This window comes from Oncorhynchus gorbuscha, linkage group LG16 (assembly GCF_021184085.1).
Source record: "Oncorhynchus gorbuscha isolate QuinsamMale2020 ecotype Even-year linkage group LG16, OgorEven_v1.0, whole genome shotgun sequence".
Classification (NCBI taxonomy): domain Eukaryota; kingdom Metazoa; phylum Chordata; class Actinopteri; order Salmoniformes; family Salmonidae; genus Oncorhynchus; species Oncorhynchus gorbuscha.
Window position 1 is genome coordinate 35,446,814 of NC_060188.1, and position 20,593 is coordinate 35,467,406.

General features: G+C 42.5%; 1 protein-coding gene across 6 annotated transcripts in view; it reads right to left on the bottom strand.

The window, feature by feature from the left end:
- Window positions 1–7,899: 7,899 nt before the first annotated feature.
- The window catches only part of LOC123998858 (AP-2 complex subunit alpha-2-like), a 57,676-nt gene continuing 44,982 nt past the window's right edge, over window positions 7,900–20,593 (bottom strand). The window contains exons 13-23 of one of the 6 annotated variants that reach the window (XM_046304065.1): window positions 19,687–19,841; window positions 19,075–19,134; window positions 18,445–18,516; window positions 16,785–16,867; window positions 16,053–16,142; window positions 14,154–14,277; window positions 13,880–13,996; window positions 13,730–13,799; window positions 13,493–13,627; window positions 13,314–13,325; window positions 7,900–10,452 (exon numbers count right to left, since the gene is read on the bottom strand). In XM_046304065.1, the coding sequence (XP_046160021.1) occupies window positions 10,375–10,452; window positions 13,314–13,325; window positions 13,493–13,627; window positions 13,730–13,799; window positions 13,880–13,996; window positions 14,154–14,277; window positions 16,053–16,142; window positions 16,785–16,867; window positions 18,445–18,516; window positions 19,075–19,134; window positions 19,687–19,841 (996 nt within the window). In that variant the 3' untranslated portion in view covers window positions 7,900–10,374. The remainder of the gene's footprint in view (window positions 10,453–13,313; window positions 13,326–13,492; window positions 13,628–13,729; window positions 13,800–13,879; window positions 13,997–14,153; window positions 14,278–16,052; window positions 16,143–16,784; window positions 16,868–18,444; window positions 18,517–19,074; window positions 19,135–19,686; window positions 19,842–20,593) is intronic. The other 5 variants (XM_046304067.1, XM_046304066.1, XM_046304069.1 and 2 more) reach the window with 5 other exon arrangements.

Consider the following 20,593-nt stretch of genomic DNA (forward strand, 5'->3'; position numbering starts at 1 on the left):
TGATATGGCTGACTTGCTTAAATAAATGCGGTTTCTAATGACAATTGAGATGTACAAACTATGGCATAAGGGCACGACAAGAAGAGGCAATCCGTAATTTCGATTAAGACCTTAATGAGCGAGCTAGGACGGACGCAGTCAATATAACTATTTGTTCAGCACTTCTAAATGTACAGCAACATAATTCAGAACATGGGCGATCTTACAATGTGCTCCCTGTATACCAAGTCAGAACCGTGCGATAAATAAAGGTGGCACATAAGCAGACAATGAAAGCTCTTACAATATTCAATGATTACATTTCTCAAAAACAGGTTATAGACTACATGTGCACCACCAAGTCAGAACAGTAGGCGAAATTAAGAGGTGAAAATATACCAAATTATTAGGGTGAGCTAATAACAGCTTACGACACAACATACACTTAGTATTACTTTCTTTGTGGGCACCATTTGTCACCGTTATAGTGTAATTGATGTATTGTTTAGTGTTGTGCTGTGTTGTGGCTTTGTTGGCATGCATCCCACTTTTTTTTTGCCCCACCAAGACTTACATGCTAAAATTGCCACTGCTTTTATAACTGCCCCAGTCAATTGTAAGTGCTGTTATTGGGAAATGGAAACGCCAAGGAGCAACAACGGCTCAGCCGCGAAGTGGTAGGCCACACAACCTCAAGCTCACAGAACTGGCGGATGCCAGGACAATGCTACCTGCCTGAATGCATAGTGTCACCTGTAAAGCTAGTTTGAGGAAGAATAATGGTCTGGGCTGTTTTTCATGGCTCAGGCTAGGCCCCTTAGTTCCAGTGAAGGAAAATCTTAATGCTACAACATGCAATGACATTAGACAATTCTCTGCTTCCAACTTTGTGGCAACAGTTTGGGGAAGGTACTTTCCTGTTTCAGCATGACAATGCCCCCAGTGCAAAAAGCAAAGTCCAAACAGAAATAATTTGTTGAGATCAGTGTGGAAGAACTTGACTGGCCTGCAGAGAGCCCTGACCTCAACCCCATCAAATCTTTGGGATGAATTGGAATGCCGACTGCAAGTCAGGCCTAATCGCCCAACATCAGTGCTGACCTCGCTAATGCTCTTATGGCTGAATAGAAGCAAGTCCCGCAGCAATGTTGCAACATCTAGTGCAGGGCTGCCCAACCCTCTTCCTGGAGATCTACTGTCCTGTAGGTTTACAGTCCAACCCTAATTTAACATATCTGATTCAGCTAGTTATGGTCTTGTTGAGCAGCTAATTAGTAGAATCAGGTGTGTTAAATTAGGGGGGGGGGCAACCCCATTTTAATGCCCATGATTTTGGAATGAGATGCTTGACGAGCAGGTGTCCACATACACTACATGACCAAAGGTATGTATGAAATGCATGATAATGTATGTGATATCAACAGAAAGGTATATTTTCTGGGTGACCTTAATATTGACTGGCTTCCATCAAGCTTCCCACTCGAGAAAAAGCTTCAAACTGTAACCAGTGCCTGTAATCTGGTTCAGGTTATCAGTCAACCTACCAGGATATTTACAAACAGCACAGGAATTAAATAATCAACATGTATTGATCATATATTTACTAATACTGCAGAAATCTACTTTCAAGCTGTATCCATATCCATTGTATGTAGTGATCACAATATAGTAGCCATATGTTGGATAACCAAAGTTCCAAAGGCTGGGCCTAATATAGTTTATATGAGGTCCTACAATATGTTTTGTAGTGATTGCTATGTTGATGTAAAGAATATTTGATGGTCTGAGGTGTGTAATGAGGAGCAAGCAGACACTGCACTTGACACATACAGTGCATTTGGAAAGTATTCAGACCCCTTGACTTTTTCCACATTTTGTTAAGTTACAGCCTTATTCTAAAATGTATTCAATTGTTTTTTTTCCCTCATCAATCTACACACAATACCCCACAAAGACAAAGAAAAAACAGGTTTTATACATTTTTGCTAATTTGTAAAAATAATAATAATAATAATTAAAACAGAAATATCACATTTAGATAAGTTTCAGATGCTTTACCCAGTACTTTGTTGAAGCACATTTTTCAGCGATTACAGCCTCAAGTCTTTTTGGTTATGACGATACAAGCTTGGCACAGCTGTATTTGGGGAGTTTATCCCATTCTTCTCTGTAGATCCTCTCAAGCTCTGCCAGGTTGGATGTGGAGCGTTGCTGTACAGCTATTTTCAGGTCTCTCAGGAGATGTTTGATCGGGTTCAAATCTGGGCTCTAGCTGGACCACTCAAGGACATTCAGAGACTTGTCCTGAAGCCAGTCCTGCATTGTCTTGCCTGTGTGCCTTCGCCCCAGTCTGAGGTTCTGAACACTCTGAAGCAGGTTTTCATCAAGGATTTCTCTGTACTTTGAGAATCTTGTTTCTCATGGTCTGAGAGTCTTTAGGTGCCTTTTGGCAAACTCCAAGCGGGCTGTCATGTGCCTTATGAGGAGTGGATTCCATCTGGACACTACCATAAAGGCCTGATTGGTTGAGTGCTGCAGAGATGGTTGTCCTTCTGGAAGTTTCTCTCATCTCCACAGAGGAACTCTGGAGCTCGGTCAGAGTGACCATCGGTCACCTTCCCGACCAAGGCCCTTCTCCCCGATTGCTCAGTTTGGCTGGGCGACCAGCTCTAGGAAGAGTCTTGGTCGTTCCAAACTTCTTCCATTTAAGAATGATGGAGGCCAGTGTGTTCTTGGGGACCTTCAATGATGCATAAATGTTTTGGTACCCTTCCCCAGATCTTAGCTCTACTGAGAATTCCTTTGGCCTCATGGCCTGGTTTTTGCTCTGACATTCATTGTCAACTGTGGGACCTTATATAGACAGGTGTGTGTCATTCCAAATCATGTCCAATCAATTGAATTTATCCCAGGTGGACTCCAAACAAGTTGTAGGCACATCTCAAGGATGATCAATGGAAACAGGATACACCTGAGCTCCTTTTTTTTGCAAAGGGTCTGAATACTTATGTAAATAAGGTATTTATGTATTTTTTTTAATACATTTGCAAACATTTCTAAAAACCTGTTTTCGCTTTGTCATTATGGGGTATTGTGTGTAAATTGCTGACGGTTTTTATTTATTTAACCCATTTTAGAACAAGGCTATAATGTAACATGTCGAAAAAGTCAAGGGTTCTGAATATTTTCAGAAGGCACTGTATATGAAATTGCTTATTTGAGGTTACTAATAATCATGCACCCATTCAGAAAATGACAAATAACTGCTAAATCCCTGTGGATTAATGAGGAATTTAACACTGATATGGTGGAGATGGATGAGGCAAAAGGGATGGAAAATAAGTCTGGCTGCTCGATTGTTTGGCAAATGTACTGCAAATTGAGAAATCATGTGACTAAACTGAATAAAAAGAATGTCACAAATGGAGGAAACCTGGCACCATCCATATGGTGAAGCATGGTGGTGGCAGCATCATACTGTGGGGGATGTCTTTCAGCGGCAGGGACTGAGAGACTTGTCAGGTTCGAGGGAAATATGAACAGAGCAAAGTACAGAGAGATCCTTGATGAAAATCGGATCCAGAGCGCCAACGACCTCAGACTGGGGCGAAGGTTCACCTTCCAACAGGACAACAACCCTAAACACACAGCCAAGACAATGCAGGAGTGGCTTCAGAACAAGTCTCTGGATGTCCTTGAGTAGCCCAGCCAGTGTCCGAACTTGAACCTTTTTTTTTTAACAAAGATTATTTCAGGTAAGTCAGTTGAGAACAAGTTCTCATTTACAACTGCGACCTAATAAGATAAAGCAAAGCAGTGTGACACAAACACCACAAACAACAACAGAGTTGTTACACATGGAATGGAGTTTGTCAGAATTTGTGGGTTTTTGTTTGTCCACCCGCCTCTTGAGGATTGACCACAAGTTCTCAATGGGATTAAGGTCTGGGGAATTTCCTGGCCGTGGACCCAAAATATTGATGTTTTGGTCCCCGAGCCACTTAGTTATTACTTTTGCCTTATGGCAAGGTGCTCCATCATGCTGGAAAAGGCATTGTTTGTCACCAAACTGTTGGGAGAAGTTGCTCTCGGAGGATGTGTTGATACCATTCTTTATTCATGGCTGTGTTCTCAGGCAAAATTCTGAGTGAGCCCACTCCCTTGGCTGAGAAGCAACCCCACACATGAATGGTTTCGGGATACTTTACTGTTGGCATGACACAGGACTGATGGTAGCGCTCACCTTGTCTTTTCCGGACAAGATTTTTTCCAGATGCCCCAAACAATTGGAACGGGGAATCATCAGAGAAAATGACTTGACCCCAGTCCTCAGCAGTCCAATCCCTGTATCATTTGCAGAATATCAGCCTGTCCCTGATGTTTTTCCTGGAGAGAAGTTGGTTCTTTGCTGCCCTTCTTGACACCAGTCCATCCTCCAAAAGTCTTCACCTCACTCTACATGCAGATGCACTCACACCTGCCTGCTGCCATTCCTGAGCAAGCTCTGTACTGGTGGTTCCCTGATCCCGCAGCTGAATCAAATTTAGGAGACGGTCCTGGCGCTTGCTGGACTTTCTTGGGCGCCCTGAAGCTTTCTTCACAACAATTGAACCACTCTCCTTGAAGGTCTTGATGATAAATGGATGATTTAGGTGCAATCTTACTGACAGCAATATCCTTGCCTGTGAAGCCCTTTTTGTGCAAAGCAATGATGACGGCACGGGTTTCCTTGCAGGTAACCATGGTTGACAGGGGAAGAACAATGATTCCAAGCACCACCCTCCTTTTGAAGCTTCCAGTCTGTTATTCAAACTCAATCAGCATGACAGAGTGATCTCCAGCCTTGTCCTCGTCAACACACACACACCTGTGTTAACAAGAGAATCATTGACATGATGTCAGCTGGTACTTTTGTGGCAGGGCTGAAATGCAGTGGAAATGTTTTTTTTTGGATTCAGTTCATTTGCATGGCAAAGAGGGACTTCATCTGATCACTCTTCATAACATTCTGAAGTATATGCAAATTGCCATCATACAAACTGAGGCAGCAGACTTTGTGAAAATTAATATTTGGTCATTCTCAACTTTTGACCACGACTGTACACACACATAGATTTTGTATTGTAGATATGTGGTAGAGTAGTTGCCTGAGGGTACACACTTAATGTATTGTGAAAAGTGTTATGAAATGTAATGTCATGTAATAATGTGTATAACTGCCTTGGTAGCTGCTAATAGGGATCATAATAAATACAATTACAAATAACGTAATCATTCAATCATAGCCTATATTTAGTGACCCACAGTTGTAAGAGGGGAGAAAACTCACATAATATTGCACAATTCAAGATAAATGGGTTAACATGGGAAGCATATGGACATTTTATATTTAGTTAATGTTTTATTTCTGCATCAATGCTGATCTTTGCTTTGCAATGTTCACTGTAGCCTAGGAGACGGCCTTGTTCGTTCCAGTGGCACAATGGATGAGTTACTCTTCTCCCTGAAGCCCTATATTCCCATTTGGGTCAAATTAAGAATAAGAAATAATTAATCTAATCTCGATCCAGTTCTGCATTAACCCTGTTAAAAGTTCAGGTTTATGACTGGGGGAAGATTTGCTGATCCTAAACCTGTGCTTGAAGGCCATTTTAACATGGTGTTGAATTAGGAAAAAAGATATGACTCTAGAACTTGTCTGTTGTTGTTTTGATTGAGGGATAAAATGCCACTTTCTTTGGCGGAAGCTCGTAATATCAAATCAAATAAATGTATAAAGCCCTTCTTTACATCAGCTGATATTTCAAAGTGCTGTACAGAAACCCAGCCTAAAACCCCAAACAGCAAGCAATGCAGGTGTAGAAGCACGGTGGCTAGGAAAAACTCCCTCGAAAGGCCAAAACCTAGGAAGAAACCTAGAGTGGAACCAAGCTATGAGGGGTGGCCAGTCCTCTTCTGGCTGTGCCGGGTGGAGATTATAACAGAACATGGCCAAGATGTTCAAATGTTCATAGGTGACCAGCATGGTCAAATAATAATAATCACAGTGGATGTCGAGGGTGCAACAGTTCAGCACGTCAGGAGTAAATGTCAGTTGGGTTTTCATAGCCGATCATTCAGAGTATCTCTACCGCTCCTGCTGTCTCTAGAGAGTTGAAAACAGCAGGTCTGGGACAGGTAGCACGTCCGGTGAACAGGTCAGGATTCCATAGCCACAGGCAGAACAGTTGAAACTGGAGCAGCAGCACGGATTAATCAGGCCAGGTAGTCCTGAGGCATGGTCATAGGGCTCAGGTCCTCCGAGAGAGAGAAAGAAAGAGACAGAGAGAGCATACTTAAATTCACACAGGACACCGGATAAGATAGGAGAAATACTCCAGATAACAAACTGGCTCCTATAGAGCTCCATTCCATAAAAATGGAGCTCTATAGGAGAAAGCCCTGCCTCCAGCTGTTTGCTTAGAAATTCTAGGGACAATTAGGAGGCCTGCGTCTTGTGACCGTAGCGTACGTGTAGGTATGTACGGCAGGACCAAATCAGAGAGATGGGTAGGAGCAAGCCCATGTATAATGCTTTGTTGGTTAGCAGTAAAACCTTGAAATCAGCCCTTGCCTTGACAGGAAGCCACTGTAGGGAGGCTAGCACTGTAGTAATATGATAATTCTTTTTGGTTCTAGTCAGGATTCTAGCAGCCGTATTTAGCACTAACTGAAGTTTATTTAGTGCTTTATCCGGGTAGCCGGAAAGTAGAGCATTGCAGTAATCTAACCTAGAAGTAACAAAAGCATGGATACATTTTTCTGCATCATTTTGGGACAGAAAGTTTGATTTTTGCAATGTTATGTAGACGTAAAAAAGCTGGCCTTGAAACGGTCTTGATATGTTCTTCAAAAGAGAGATCAGGGTCCAGAGTAACGCCGAGGTCCTTCACAGTTTTATTTGAGACGAATGTACAACCATTAAGATTAATTGTCAGATTCAACAGAAGATCTCTTTGTTTCTTGGGACCTAGAACAAGCATCTCTGTTTTGTCCGAGTTTAAAAGTACAAAATTTGCAGCCATCTACTTCCTTATGTCTGAAACACATGCTTCTAGCGAGGGCATCCAACCCAGGGTCTCTGGTGGCACAGCTGGCGCTTCAGTACAGTTGTTACAGGTTGGTAACATGCAGTGTTTTGGGAAGCTACTCTGGAAATCTAGTTTACCAAGCTACCAATTACTTTCCAGTGTGAAGTTAAGCTACACTAATGCTACCCTCAATAAAAATATAGTTTACTTGACTGAAGTTACTTTGAAGTAGTTCACTATATCCAAACTACATCATGAAAAAGCATCAAATGTAAATCCAATGTCAAATTACAAATCGCAAGAACAGTTCACTTTGGGGTCATATGTTAACAATGTGTTATTTAGCCAATTAAACAAACAGTTTCAAGTGAGAGTTAGGCTAATCTGATGCCGAAAAAGGAACTTATTGCCTACTTCACCCACATTCTATTTTTGCAAAATCAGAAGTGTCTAGTTCCAGTAGTTAGCTACACCGCTGCATGGCAAACAAGTTAAAACACTACTTAGATTTGAATTTAGTTCAACTACTACCAAGCTACTGAAAATATAATTAAAGTACTAGTTGAACTACAACAGGATCTTTATTTAATGCTCAATGTTTATTCAATTATTCACATTACATCTACTACTTGGTCAACGTGATGAGTTCTTATTGATAGGACTATGTGATACATCCAATTACGGTTCTGGAGAGCTGCTGAGTGTACAGGCTTTTGTTCAAGCCCAGCACTTACACATATCAGTTTCTTGTTGCGGACGTGGAACTGTGGTGAGCTTTGGAAAGAATTTCCTCTTGACGGACATCACACACAGACACACACTTTCCCATCAAGAAAAATAGAGCCAGTGGTAGAGTATATGGCATAGTTTTACTTTCACATTATTCAGTACAGAGTAAATCTTAAATCTAACACAGGTATCTCACAGGTTTAACACCGATACACGGGGCTGCATTAGCTAGCGGATACTGCATAGACGTGCACACACACACACACACACACACACACACACACACACACACACACACACACACACACACACACACACACACACACACACACACACACACACACACACACACACACACACACACACACACACACACACACACACACACACACACACACACACACTGATTCTACAGTTTCCACTACAATGATCAGACTGTTCCACCAATGCTGCATGGGTTAGACGTATAAGTGACTCCTGCTGAAACTAATATGACCATGTCTCAAAGATAATTTAGGATATTTTTATCACGTGGTACACCGACACACTCAAACACACACACACGCAATGCCCACCCCGATGACTCGATCCCGGTAGTTGTGATTGACAGTTGGTCTTTTGAGTTCTCTCCTCCTCCCTCTCATCTCTAAGAATGGACATGTGGGTGCGTGTGTCTGAAATGTGAGTTTACAGATAAGTGCCGTCTAGTGCCTTTGTTGTTGGTTGTGTTTTCAAAGATTAGAATCAATCTATCTGCAGATTGCAATCTTCTCCCAAGTAAGTAATACCACAAGTTTAAGTATTTGTGATGTGTGTGTGCACAAGCCTGTGCGTGTTTAGAGATCAAGTTCTGAGGTACTCCTCTTTTTCAGTCAATCCCAGTATCAAGCAGCACTCTACTCTCCAATCCCATCCCTTTTTTCAACACGGAAAAATAAAAAATAACGAATACTAGGCCTCTGCTCTGCCGCTTCACTCTTCATGTGAACACTGACTGGCCCACTGCCCTCTAACTCCCCATCAATGGGGCTTGCCCAATGCTTACTTATGCACGACATAAACATTTCATAAGCCATCGTAAAACACCCCATGTCAGCTCTCAAAACATTGCTAATCTGAAATAAACAGTTTTTACGTCATCTTATAATTCCTTATCTGTTGTCATACTGACTGTGGTGGTAAGTAGGATTTATGACAGGTTTAAGTCAAGTATCAACCTCATCGCTGACTGATTAACATTGTAAACAAGACCAGCTACCCTGCTACTCTCCTATCTCGCTCTCCTTTTAGCTGACCCTTTACCCTATTCTCGGGGTACACACTACCTTTCACACACACACACACACACACACACACACACACACACACACACACACACACACACACACACACACACACACACACACACACACACACACACACACACACACACACACACACACACACACACACACAGAAGCAACACAACATTACACCATTAAAGAAACATACAAAAACTTCAATAACTCCACTACTAATAAAAGGAAAGATGAGACAATAAAAAAAAAGATAAAAAGGGGTAATTCATTATACTTTATATATATATAAGTATATATATAAAGTATATATATATATTCCACGAACAGGTACAGAATCATTTGAGTTTATATATAAAGTATGGTTACAAGCCAGAAAGATGGGGTAAGTGTGAGGGGTATTGATGGACTGAGGTCTCTTGGAACCACCTAAAGTGCACTGGCCATTTCCACTGGAATAAAGCGGGAACTGTAGACTTGGGAATGTGCCGGAATTATTTTATGGAATATTATATCTCAGGGATTATACCGAGAGGCCCTTGGGATGAATAACCGGTGGGGGTCTGGGACAGCAGAGGGTGGAGAAGAGATGGGGTTAAGGTGAAGGTGGGGGTTTAGAAGAGTCCCATTTCTTTAGTGATTTCGTTTTACCCCTCCCTCCCACTAAAGGAGGACCCTATTCAGATAATTTACACAGACACTTAAGCATGTACAAATATACGCATGTATGTGCCTACATGTGAGAGTATCTGGGTGTGTATTACACATGAATGCGTGTGTGTGTGTATGTAGAACTGGTCCTCCCATGCAACTCCTAGGAATAGTCTAAGGTTGAAATGTCGCGGAATCGATGCACAGAATTTCCCACCCTTCCCCATGCATCACACACGCACGGACACACACCAGCTGTCATCCAAACAGGACACACACACCAGCACGATTCTGAAACACACACAGTCATACACTTACGTTCACAGGTAAACACAGAAGAAGAAAAAAAGAATTGTAGCGCCGATGATAATAAACAGTAATAATAATAAGAATCGGAATTATAATTGTGACAATAATGATAAATGTCAATGATTGGGCAGTCGTGTAAGTGGCAACGACTGCTCCCCCCTCTTATGTAGGTATTTTTCCTTCTCGTTGATTCTTTGTTCTTGGCAACCTCAGGATCGGGAGTGGGGGGGGGGATGAAGTGGGTGGGGGGAGTTGAAACGCTAGTCTCGGTGTGTTGGGTGTCTAGAGCGTGATGATGATGATTGCCTGGGTCGCGTTGGGTGGGTTCTAGACTCAGGGTTTTAGAACTGTTCTGCCAGGAGGTCACAGACACGCTGGGAGACAGTGTCCTTGCTGCTGCGCAGAGTCAGCCGGTACATCTGACAGAGAGAGCAGACAGATTTAACATGGGTAAACGTAAACACACATACACCCTTAAACATTAATTAACATACAGGGGGGGTCAGTAAAGTTCAAACCACATAATATATAAGTACCTTCAGAAAGCATTCATACCCCTTGACTTACTCCACATTTTGTTGTTACAGCCTGAATTCAAAATTGATTAAATAGTTTTTTCAAACCTATCTACACACAATACCCCATAATGAATTTTTAAATATATATATATATATAAATAAAAAATGTTTTAAATGTTTGCTCTCACTTATATAAGTATTCACACCTCTTTGCTAGGACACTCCAAATTGAGCTCAGGTGTATTACATTTCCTTTGATCATCCTTGATGTCACTACAACTTGGTTGGAGTCCACCTGTGGCCAACTCAGTTTGGACATGATTTAGAAAGAAACACTCTATACAAGGTCCCACAGTTGACAGCTCATGTCAGAGCAGAAACTATACCATGAAGTCCAAGGAACTGTCCGTAGATCTCCGAGACTGTGATGAGGTATATATCTGGGGAAGGGTATACAACTATTTCTAGGGTGTTGAAAGTTTGCAAGAGCAGTGGTCTCCAACATTGGGAAATGTAAAAAAATATATATTGAACTACCCAGACTCTGCCTGAGCTGGCTGTCCGACCAAACTGAGCAACTGGGCAAGGGAGGTGACCAAGAACCCAATGACCAATCTGAAAGAACTACAGAGTTCCTTGGCTGAGATGGGAGAACCTGACAGAAGGACAACTGTCTCTACAGCACTACACCAATCTGGGCTTTATAAGAGTGGCCAGAAGGAAGCCACTCTTAAGAAAAAAGGCACATGACAGCACACCCGCAGTCTGCAAAAAGGCACTTGAAATACTCAGAGCATGAGGCAAAAGATGATTCTGATGAGACAAAAATGTATCATCTCTTTGGCCTGAATGGAAAGCGTTATGTCTGGAGAAAATCAGGCAGCATCATGCTATGCGAATGCATTTCAGCGGCATGGACTGGGAGACTGGTAAGGATAGATGGAACAATGAATGGCGCCAAATACAGGAAAATCCTTGATGAGAACCTGTTTCAAGAGTGCAAAATATTTTAGATCGGGGCGAAGATTTACGTTCCAACAGGACAATGACCCTAAGCATTCAGAGAAAGCAACACTGAAATGGCTTCAGAACAAGAATGTGAAAGTCCTTGAGTGGCCCAACCAAAGTCTAGACTTGAATCCCATTGAAAAGCTGTGGAAAGACTTGAAGATTGCTGTTCACCGCAGCTCCCATTGAATTTAAGAGCTTTGGAAAATCTGCAAAGAAGAATGGGAGAAAATCCCCAAATACTGATGTGCAAAGCTGATGACATACCCAAGACGACTCAAAGCTGTAATCGCTGCCAAAAGTGCTACTATAAAGTATAGACTCAGGGGTGTTAATACTTATGTAAATTAGATATTTCTGTATAAAAAAATAAAATAACTTTATGATTTTATGGGAAATTGTGTGTATATGGGTGAATTATTTTTTTTTTTTAAATCCATTTTGAATTCTAACTGTAACAATAACGTGTAGGATAAGTCAAGGGGTATGAATACTTTCTGAAGGCACTATATATTTTGGACCATCTAAAATTTTAACACGAGACAAGGGTAGAATGAAGTTACACTGATGACACATTATAAACCTGGAGTCTAAGACAGACAGACAGACAGACAGACAGACAGACAGACAGACAGACAGACAGACAGACAGACAGACAGACAGACAGACAGACAGACAGACAGACAGACAGACAGACAGACAGACAGACAGACAGACAGACAGACAGACAGACAGACAGACAGACAGACAGACAGACAGACAGACAGACAGACAGACAGACAGACAGACAGACAGACAGACAGACAGACAGACAGACAGACAGACAGACAGACAGACAGACAGACAGACAGACAGACAGACAGACAGACAGAGACAGACAGACAGACAGACAGACAGACAGACAGACAGACAGACACAGACAGACAGACAGACAGACAGACAGACAGACAGACAGACAGACAGACAGACAGACAGACAGACAGACAGACAGACAGACAGACAGACAGACAGACAGACAGACAGACAGACAGACAGACAGACAGACAGACAGACAGACAGACAGACAGACAGACAGACAGACAGACAGACAGACAGACAGACAGACAGACAGACAGACAGACAGACAGACAGACAGACAGACAGACAGACAGACAGACAGACAGACAGACAGACAGACAGACAGACAGACAGACAGACAGACAGACAGACAGACAGACAGACAGACAGACAGACAGACAGACAGACAGACAGACAGACAGACAGACAGACAGACAGACAGACAGACAGACAGACAGACAGACAGACAGACAGACAGACAGACAGACAGACAGACAGACAGACAGACAGACAGACAGACAGACAGACAGACAGACAGACAGACAGACAGACAGACAGACAGACAGACAGACAGACAGACAGACAGACAGACAGACAGACAGACAGACAGACAGACAGACAGACAGACAGACAGACAGACAGACAGACAGACAGACAGACAGACAGACAGACAGACAGACAGACAGACAGACAGACAGACAGACAGACAGACAGACAGACAGACAGACAGACAGACAGACAGACAGACAGAGAATGTGGAGATTCAAGTGTTCAATTTAGGGGTGTCTGTGAGAAAGTGCAGAAGAATGAATGTGGAGGGAAAAGTGAATGAGAAAGTGTAAAGGGTGTGAAAGAGAGAAGAGGGGAAAGAGGAGAAAGAAAGAGAGCGAAAAAGAACAGGGACAGTTGTGTGTTACCTGCTCGCCAGGCTTGATTTGCAGCAGCACACAGAAAGACACAGACAGCAGTGAGTGATGCAATGAGAGCAGCACAGAGAAGGACAGACGGACTCTGTGTGTGTATATGCATGAACATTTGTGTGTGTGTGTATGCATGTACATTTGTGTGTGCGCATTGTGTGCGTGCGCGTGCGTACCTGGGCCTGCGCATTGGGTTCCAGTCTCAGCAGGCAGCCGACCTGTTGGGCCTTGGTCTGGATGACTCCGGCACACACATAGTTCTCTGGGTTAGGATCCACATTCTCCAACAGGGCTGTCCCCAGGCCCAGCAACTAGAGACAAGAGAGGGGAGGGGGAATGGGAGGGAGTAGGATGTGGTAGACATTCAGCAAGAAAGGGAATTAAATGAATATGCCTCAAGTGTGTGCGTCTACCTTGGCCTTGAGCACTTCTGTGTCCATGCCATGGCTGGCCTTGAAGATCTTTTGTGCTTCTTGCTGGGGCCTGAAAAGAGAAGAAAAGTCAGAAACACACACACAGAACCCCCTTAAATGCTCGCACCCTACACACACAATCTCACTCACTGGCTGAGTTGTTTCCAGCGCTGGAAGAAGTCTGCGGCGGCCATCTCTGTGGGTTGGAAGAACTTGTTGATGGTGACAGGCAGCTTGAGAGAAATGTTCTGCAGGGCTCCCCCATACCTGAGTGGAACACACACACCTTTATAAACTGAAGACAACAAAACAAAATGTGTGTGTGTGTGTGTGTATGTTTGGGATACTACTGATCTTGAGTGCGTGATTGCGAGGTGTTTGTATTGTATGTCCCGTGTAATAATCTGGGTGGGTGCGCGTGTACCTGAACTTGATGTTGAGCAGCGGAGCATCAATAAAGTCAGTCAGACACTCGATGTTGATGACCTGCTGCACCTGTGCTCCTCCCTCCACTAGGGGTTCCACTGTTTTAGTCTGCACGTTGAGCTGTGGGAAAGCCAGTCAAGGAGAGGAACAGAGCCGGGACTAGAGACCACACGGGGGACTGCATATTGAATATAGCTATGCGTGTTAAATACATGCAAGTATAGCCTGCAACCCAAGGGACACACATAGTAGTGTTGCACAGTATACGGAAACTTTGATACTAGAACATGAAAAACGGTTCAGTACTAGAATGTTACTTTACTGGTTAAAGAGACAGCTTATTTTATAAAAAGATGCGCTACTTCTATGCAAGTTTTGTTGATCAGTACAACAAGTCCCAAATGTAAGGGAAACAGATTGTTTATCATCTGTAGCCTCATGAAATCAGCCAAAACAAACTCGACAACTCAACGCACGCACACACTCATTTTGAATACGCATTCCCCTGTATTGTGAATAGGCTACATCATGATTTACCCAGTTTATCAATCGAGATTTACCATTCAAATAAATGATTACCATTACGTCGATATGTAGTTCGATTGGTAAAAAACAATGTCACATTCATGTATGATTGTGTAATTGATTCATTAAAGGGGAATGAAAACACTAACACTAAACATCTGCATTTAACATGGAAACATCTCTACTGTTAGGATTTTGATCTTAAACAATGTTTATTAGAGGTATGGGTAGGCCTAGGGCTGTGGCAGTCATGACATTTTGTCAGACGGTGATTGTCAAGCAAAGAACTGCCGGTCCTATGGTAATTGACACCTTTAGCACCAAAAATCAGAAATTTGGACTCATCAGACCAACGGACACATTTCCACCGGTCTAATGTTCAATTGCTCATGTTTCTTGGCCCAAGCAAGTCTCTTCTTATTTTTTTTGTGTCCTTTAGTAGTGGTTTCTTCGCAGCAATTCGACGATGAAGGCCTGATTCACGCAGTCTCCTCTGAACAGCTGATGTTGAGATGTGTCTGTTACTTGAACTCTGTGAAGCATTTATTTGGGCTGTAATTTCAGAGAGAGGCTGTTCATTCTAATGAACTTATCCCTCTACATTTTCCAGATTGACTGACCTTCATGTCTTAAAGTAATGATGGACTGTCATTTGTCTTTGCTTATTTGAGCTGCCATAATATGAACTTGGTATTTTACCAAATAGGGCCATCTTCTGTATCCCACCCCTGCCTTGTCACAACACAACTGATTGGCTCAAATGCATTAAGGAAAGAAATTCCTCAAATTAACTTTTTACAAGGCACACCTGTTAATTGAAATGCATTCCAGGTGACTACCTCGTAAAGCTGGCCAATAAATTCAGGAATTCCTGCCAGTGATGCAACAAAAATGCCAATATGGAGATTTACAGTTACAGTTAGCTGGTGTTCTAAAGCCTATTGTTTCCACTCCCCTTTAATGCATACATGTCTGTCTCCGAAAAATGTTTGGGTAAAAAAATACAAATGTAAATGAAATTGATCTTAAAATGTGTCCAAGTACTAACTCTGCTACTGCTTTGTTCAATCTGTCTGGATCAACTGAAATTTTGTGACTTTGGCTAATATGCCTACTTTTTTTTAGCTGTGGTATCATTTGGTGGTACCGCGTATTGTGATACTAAACCTTGCATCAGTATTCTGCTATCGTGACAACATTAACACATAGTGTGCAAGATATGTGTGTGTGTGTGTGTGTGTGTGTGTGTGTGTGTGTGTGTGTGTGTGTGTGTGTGTGTGTGTGTGTGTGTGTGTGTGTGTGTGTGTGTGTGTGTGTGTGTGTGTGTGTGTGTGTGTGTGTGACAACAGTAAGTGAATGCATTGAAGGATATGAGACTGCAGCTCCCCTGGGCAGCTGACTGTGGTGCTAAAGCTGACAAACTGCACCGAGGTCTTATTGCCATAGAACAGATACATCCTCCCTAGAAAAAGCAAAACACACACACACACACGTTAGAAGATATTATGTCAAGTGGACACATTTAGGTGACATTTCCAAAATAACACATACATGTTAAAATGCATTATGTATACTCCCTCATTCCAGTTAATAATGCATTATAATTCATAATTCTTCATACCTACAGTCCAACATGTATGGATACAGTCGGTAACTCACCCATCCCATCAGTAAAAGCACTGTACACACAGTAGCCAAGTTATGCATTATGCTCACTCACCCAGCATTGAATGCATTATAGAAACTGAAGCGTACCTTACCACTGAATAAAACATTCAGTATACTAAAATGGACATGACAAAGCTAGGATGTGAACACAAATACTAAATGACGCCATCTATTACATTCTGTGCACGCTCAGACGTACTTACCAAAGCTATAGAATAGAACAGACATCAGATCAATAAGGTTGCAGCATTTAGGCTACGTATTTAGGCTACGTATTTCACATGGGACTGATCTGCATGAAAAGGGTTAATACTTCAAGGGAAGAATCCTAACTTGAAACCCACACATAATGCAATCTCCCAGAACTCACATCAATGTGACAAATGTTACTTAGGATTCAAGCATCTCCCCGCATTGTCTAGTAGCCCAAACTCACCCAGGTTCTGGCGGTACTCAGACTTGATGCCGATCTGAAGCAGCTGGTTCTCGAACAACACACCGTTGTTCTTACACACAAATCTGACAGGAGAGAGAGAGATAGGGAGAACGTGAGTGTGTGCGTGCGTGCGGGAGAATGAAAGTGTTAGGATTTATCATCATGTATCATTAGCTGTTTATAAAAATGTCAATCATGTGGTGGTACATACACTATGTATAAGTTACTGTAACTCTTCAGTCATGCCACGCTATCGCAATATCAATTCACTTTGCAGGCAAACATATACAGTTGAAGTCGGAAGTTTACATACAACTTTGCCAAATACATATAAACTCAGTTTTTCACAATTCCTGACATTTAATCCTAGTAAAAATTCCTTGTTGTAGGTCAGTTAGGATCACCGCTTTATTTTAAGAATGTGAAATGTCAGAATAATTAGTGGAGAGAGTTATTTATTTCAGCTTGTATTTCTTTCATCACATTCCCAGTGGATCAGAAGTTTACATATTCAATTAGTAAAAATTTAAAATGGTTTAACTTGGGTCAAACATTTTGGGTAGCCTTCCACAAGCTTCCCACAATAAGTTGGGTGAATTTTGGCCCATTCCTCCTGACAGAGCTGGTGTAACTGAGTCAGGTTTGTAGGCCTCCTTGCTCACACACGCTTTTTCAGTTCTGCCCACAGATGCTGCCACCCCCGTGCTTCACGGTTGGGATGATGTTCTTCGGCTTGCAAGCGCCCCCCCTTTTCCTCCAAACATAACGATGGTCATTATAGCCAAACAGTTATATTTTTGTTTCATCAGACCAGAGGACAATTCTCCAAAAAGTATGATCTTTGTCTTCATGTGCAGTTGCAATACTATAGATACTTTTGTACCAGTTTCCTCCAGCATCTTCACAAGGTCCTTTGCTGTTGTTCTGGGATTGATTTGCACTTTTCGCACCAAAGTACGTTCATCTCTAGGAGACAGAACGCGTCTCCTTCCTGAGCACTATTGTTTGTACGTTTATACTTGCGCACCATTGTTTGTACAGATGAACGTGGTACCTTCAGGCATTTGGAAATTGCTCCCAAGGATGAACCAGACTTGTGGAGGTCTACAATTGTCTTTCTGAGGTCTTGGCTGATTTCTTTTGATTTTCCCATGATGTCAAGCAAAGAGGCACTGCTTATCAGAAGCTTCAAAAGCCATGACATAATTTTCTGGAATTTTCCAAGCTGTTTAAAGGCACAGTCAACTAAGTGTAGGTAAACTTCTGACTCATTGGAATTGTGATACAGTGAATTATAAGTGAAATAATCTGTCTGTAAACAATTTTTGGAAAAATAACTTGTGTCATGCACAAAGTAGATGTCCTAACCGACTTGCCAAAACTATAGTTTGTGAACAAGAAATTTGTGGAGTGGTTGAAAAACGAGTTTTAATTGACTCCAACCTAAGTGTATGTAAACTTCCGACTTCAACTGTAGATGTATCTTACCACACGTGAATGACTTAACATAACAAATGTCATTGACATCTACACAGTTTGTTTTTGTCAATCCAGTAGATTGTTAGATACCTTTGCTCAAGAGTGATAGAACCAAAAACAAGGTAGCCCCGCCGGAAAGAGAGAGAGAGGGAGAGAGGAGCGAGCGAGCTAAAGCTCTTACTTGTTGAGAAGCTCGTCTGACTCGGGCAGAGGAGGGGCAGGATCCTCAGAGGCCGCAGAAGGGGGAGCAGAGCTGAGAGGAGTAAAGGATGGATGGAGAAAGGATGAATAAGGAAAGGTGGATGAGAGCACCAACAGAAAAGACGGGGGTGTGATAGAATGTCAAATGTGTTTGAAGGGGACAAAATGAATTACAGATCGAAAAAGGAATAAAGAGAGAGGGTGGAAGAGAGAGACGGAGAGTGTGTCGAGGGAGAGCCAAAGCAGTGAGGCATGACAAACAAAATGGAGGAAGAAGGAGAAGAGAAAAAGCAGAGGTGGGTTAGTATGAGCACTTAGATGCAATTCACCAAAACTGACAGCATTAACATAAACAATGAGAAGTATTTTGCTGGTATAAAAAAAAAAGTGTGGTACATGTATGTTTGAATAAACACACAGCATAGGTAGGCTACAATTACATAATCCAACAACCCACATGCAATAGAGGGTGTGTGTGTCCATGTGACTAGTCTAAGGTTGAGATGCCCATTCAGCCTCCCTAAATAGCTTTAGTTTAGATAAGAACGACAGTGTTCATGTGTGTTTGGGTGCAACATGACATTCAGCCATCTTATTACTGGCCCCTTACTCCGAGTCACCAGGACCCTCCACCAATGGGGAGTCAGAGGCCTCGGGAGCGTGAAGAGCGCTGCCAATGTCCAATCACAATCGAAGACAAGAGACACACAAGCACGCACATTGCCGGACCACAAACACGCACACACGCGCACACACACGCACACACGCGCACACGCGCGCACACGCGCGCGCGCACACGCACACACACACGCACACACGCACACACGCACACACGCACACACGCACACACGCACACACGCAAAAACAGAGTGGGAAATAGAAAAAGGGAAGGAGAGAAAGTAAGAAAAGAGAAAGACAGTCACATACACAGCAAGATAAAAAGAGAACAGACAAGATTACACATATAAGACACAGAAGAAACAAGAAGAATGACTGATAGAAAGACCAAGACAGACATATCAGACTGCAAGCACCACAAGAATAAAACAACAACGCTCATTTTCAAGAGCTAGCTTCATATTCTACCACAGTGCATCTGGATAACTGAGAAACATAACCACACCACAAACATCAAGTTGCCACTAATCTAAGGTCCGTTTTGAATTTCTCCCCCATGGAGGGGAATCTATGAGAGTCTTCTAGTCACAGGGTGAACATTCACCTCAGGAAGCAGTCGTCGTTCGCGCCGGAAGAGGAGGCAGCAGGCCCAGCCTCTGAAAACACATCAACCAATAGGCTGCCTGCACTGGGAGCGGCCCCACTAACGGGAGCGGCCGAACGAAGGCCAAGCAAATCTGCTGAAGGGGATGGGGTGGACTGGAAGACAAAGAGAAAGATGGAGAGAGAGAGGGAGAGAGAGGGCGAGAGAGAGAGAGATAAACAACAATTGTATAATAGCAATGCTTTGAGAATATATTGCTCAATATTAAGCTAAATCCATGACAGTGATTGTTTTTTTCTAAAGCGATCAACATCTTTCAACTGGTGCCAGTTTTTTTAACACAAGTGATTTATGTCTTTGTGCTGCGTTTTGCAATTGCTACAAACTAACAACAAAGAAGACAAGGGCGAAGGTGTCTACTAAGCTATCTATTAAGATGGTCAAACCAAGGATCATTGAGCTATTTGATTTTGAATTTTAGTACCCCTTCAAGTATAATTATTATTTTAAATTATTTTGATGAAACATTGAATTTGGCCTTACTGCTATTAGCCCATAGAAACACATTGAATAACAGATTAATGCATGAAAAAAAAAAAACATCAAAAAGGAAATTTGTTTAAAAGTGTCTGTCTTGTATCTGAGAGATAGGTGGACACCTGCTTGTCGAACATCTCATTCCATGAGCATTAATATTGAGTTGGTCCCCCCTTTGCTACAGCCTCCAGTCTTCTGGGAAGGCTTTCCACAAGATGTTGGAATATTGCTGCGAGGACTTGCTTCCATTGAGTCACAAAAGCATTAGTGAGGTCGGGCACAGATGTTGGGCAATTCGGCCTGGCTCGCAGTTGGCGTTTCAATTCATCCCAAAGGTGTTTGATGGGGTTGAGGTCAGGGCTCTCTGCAG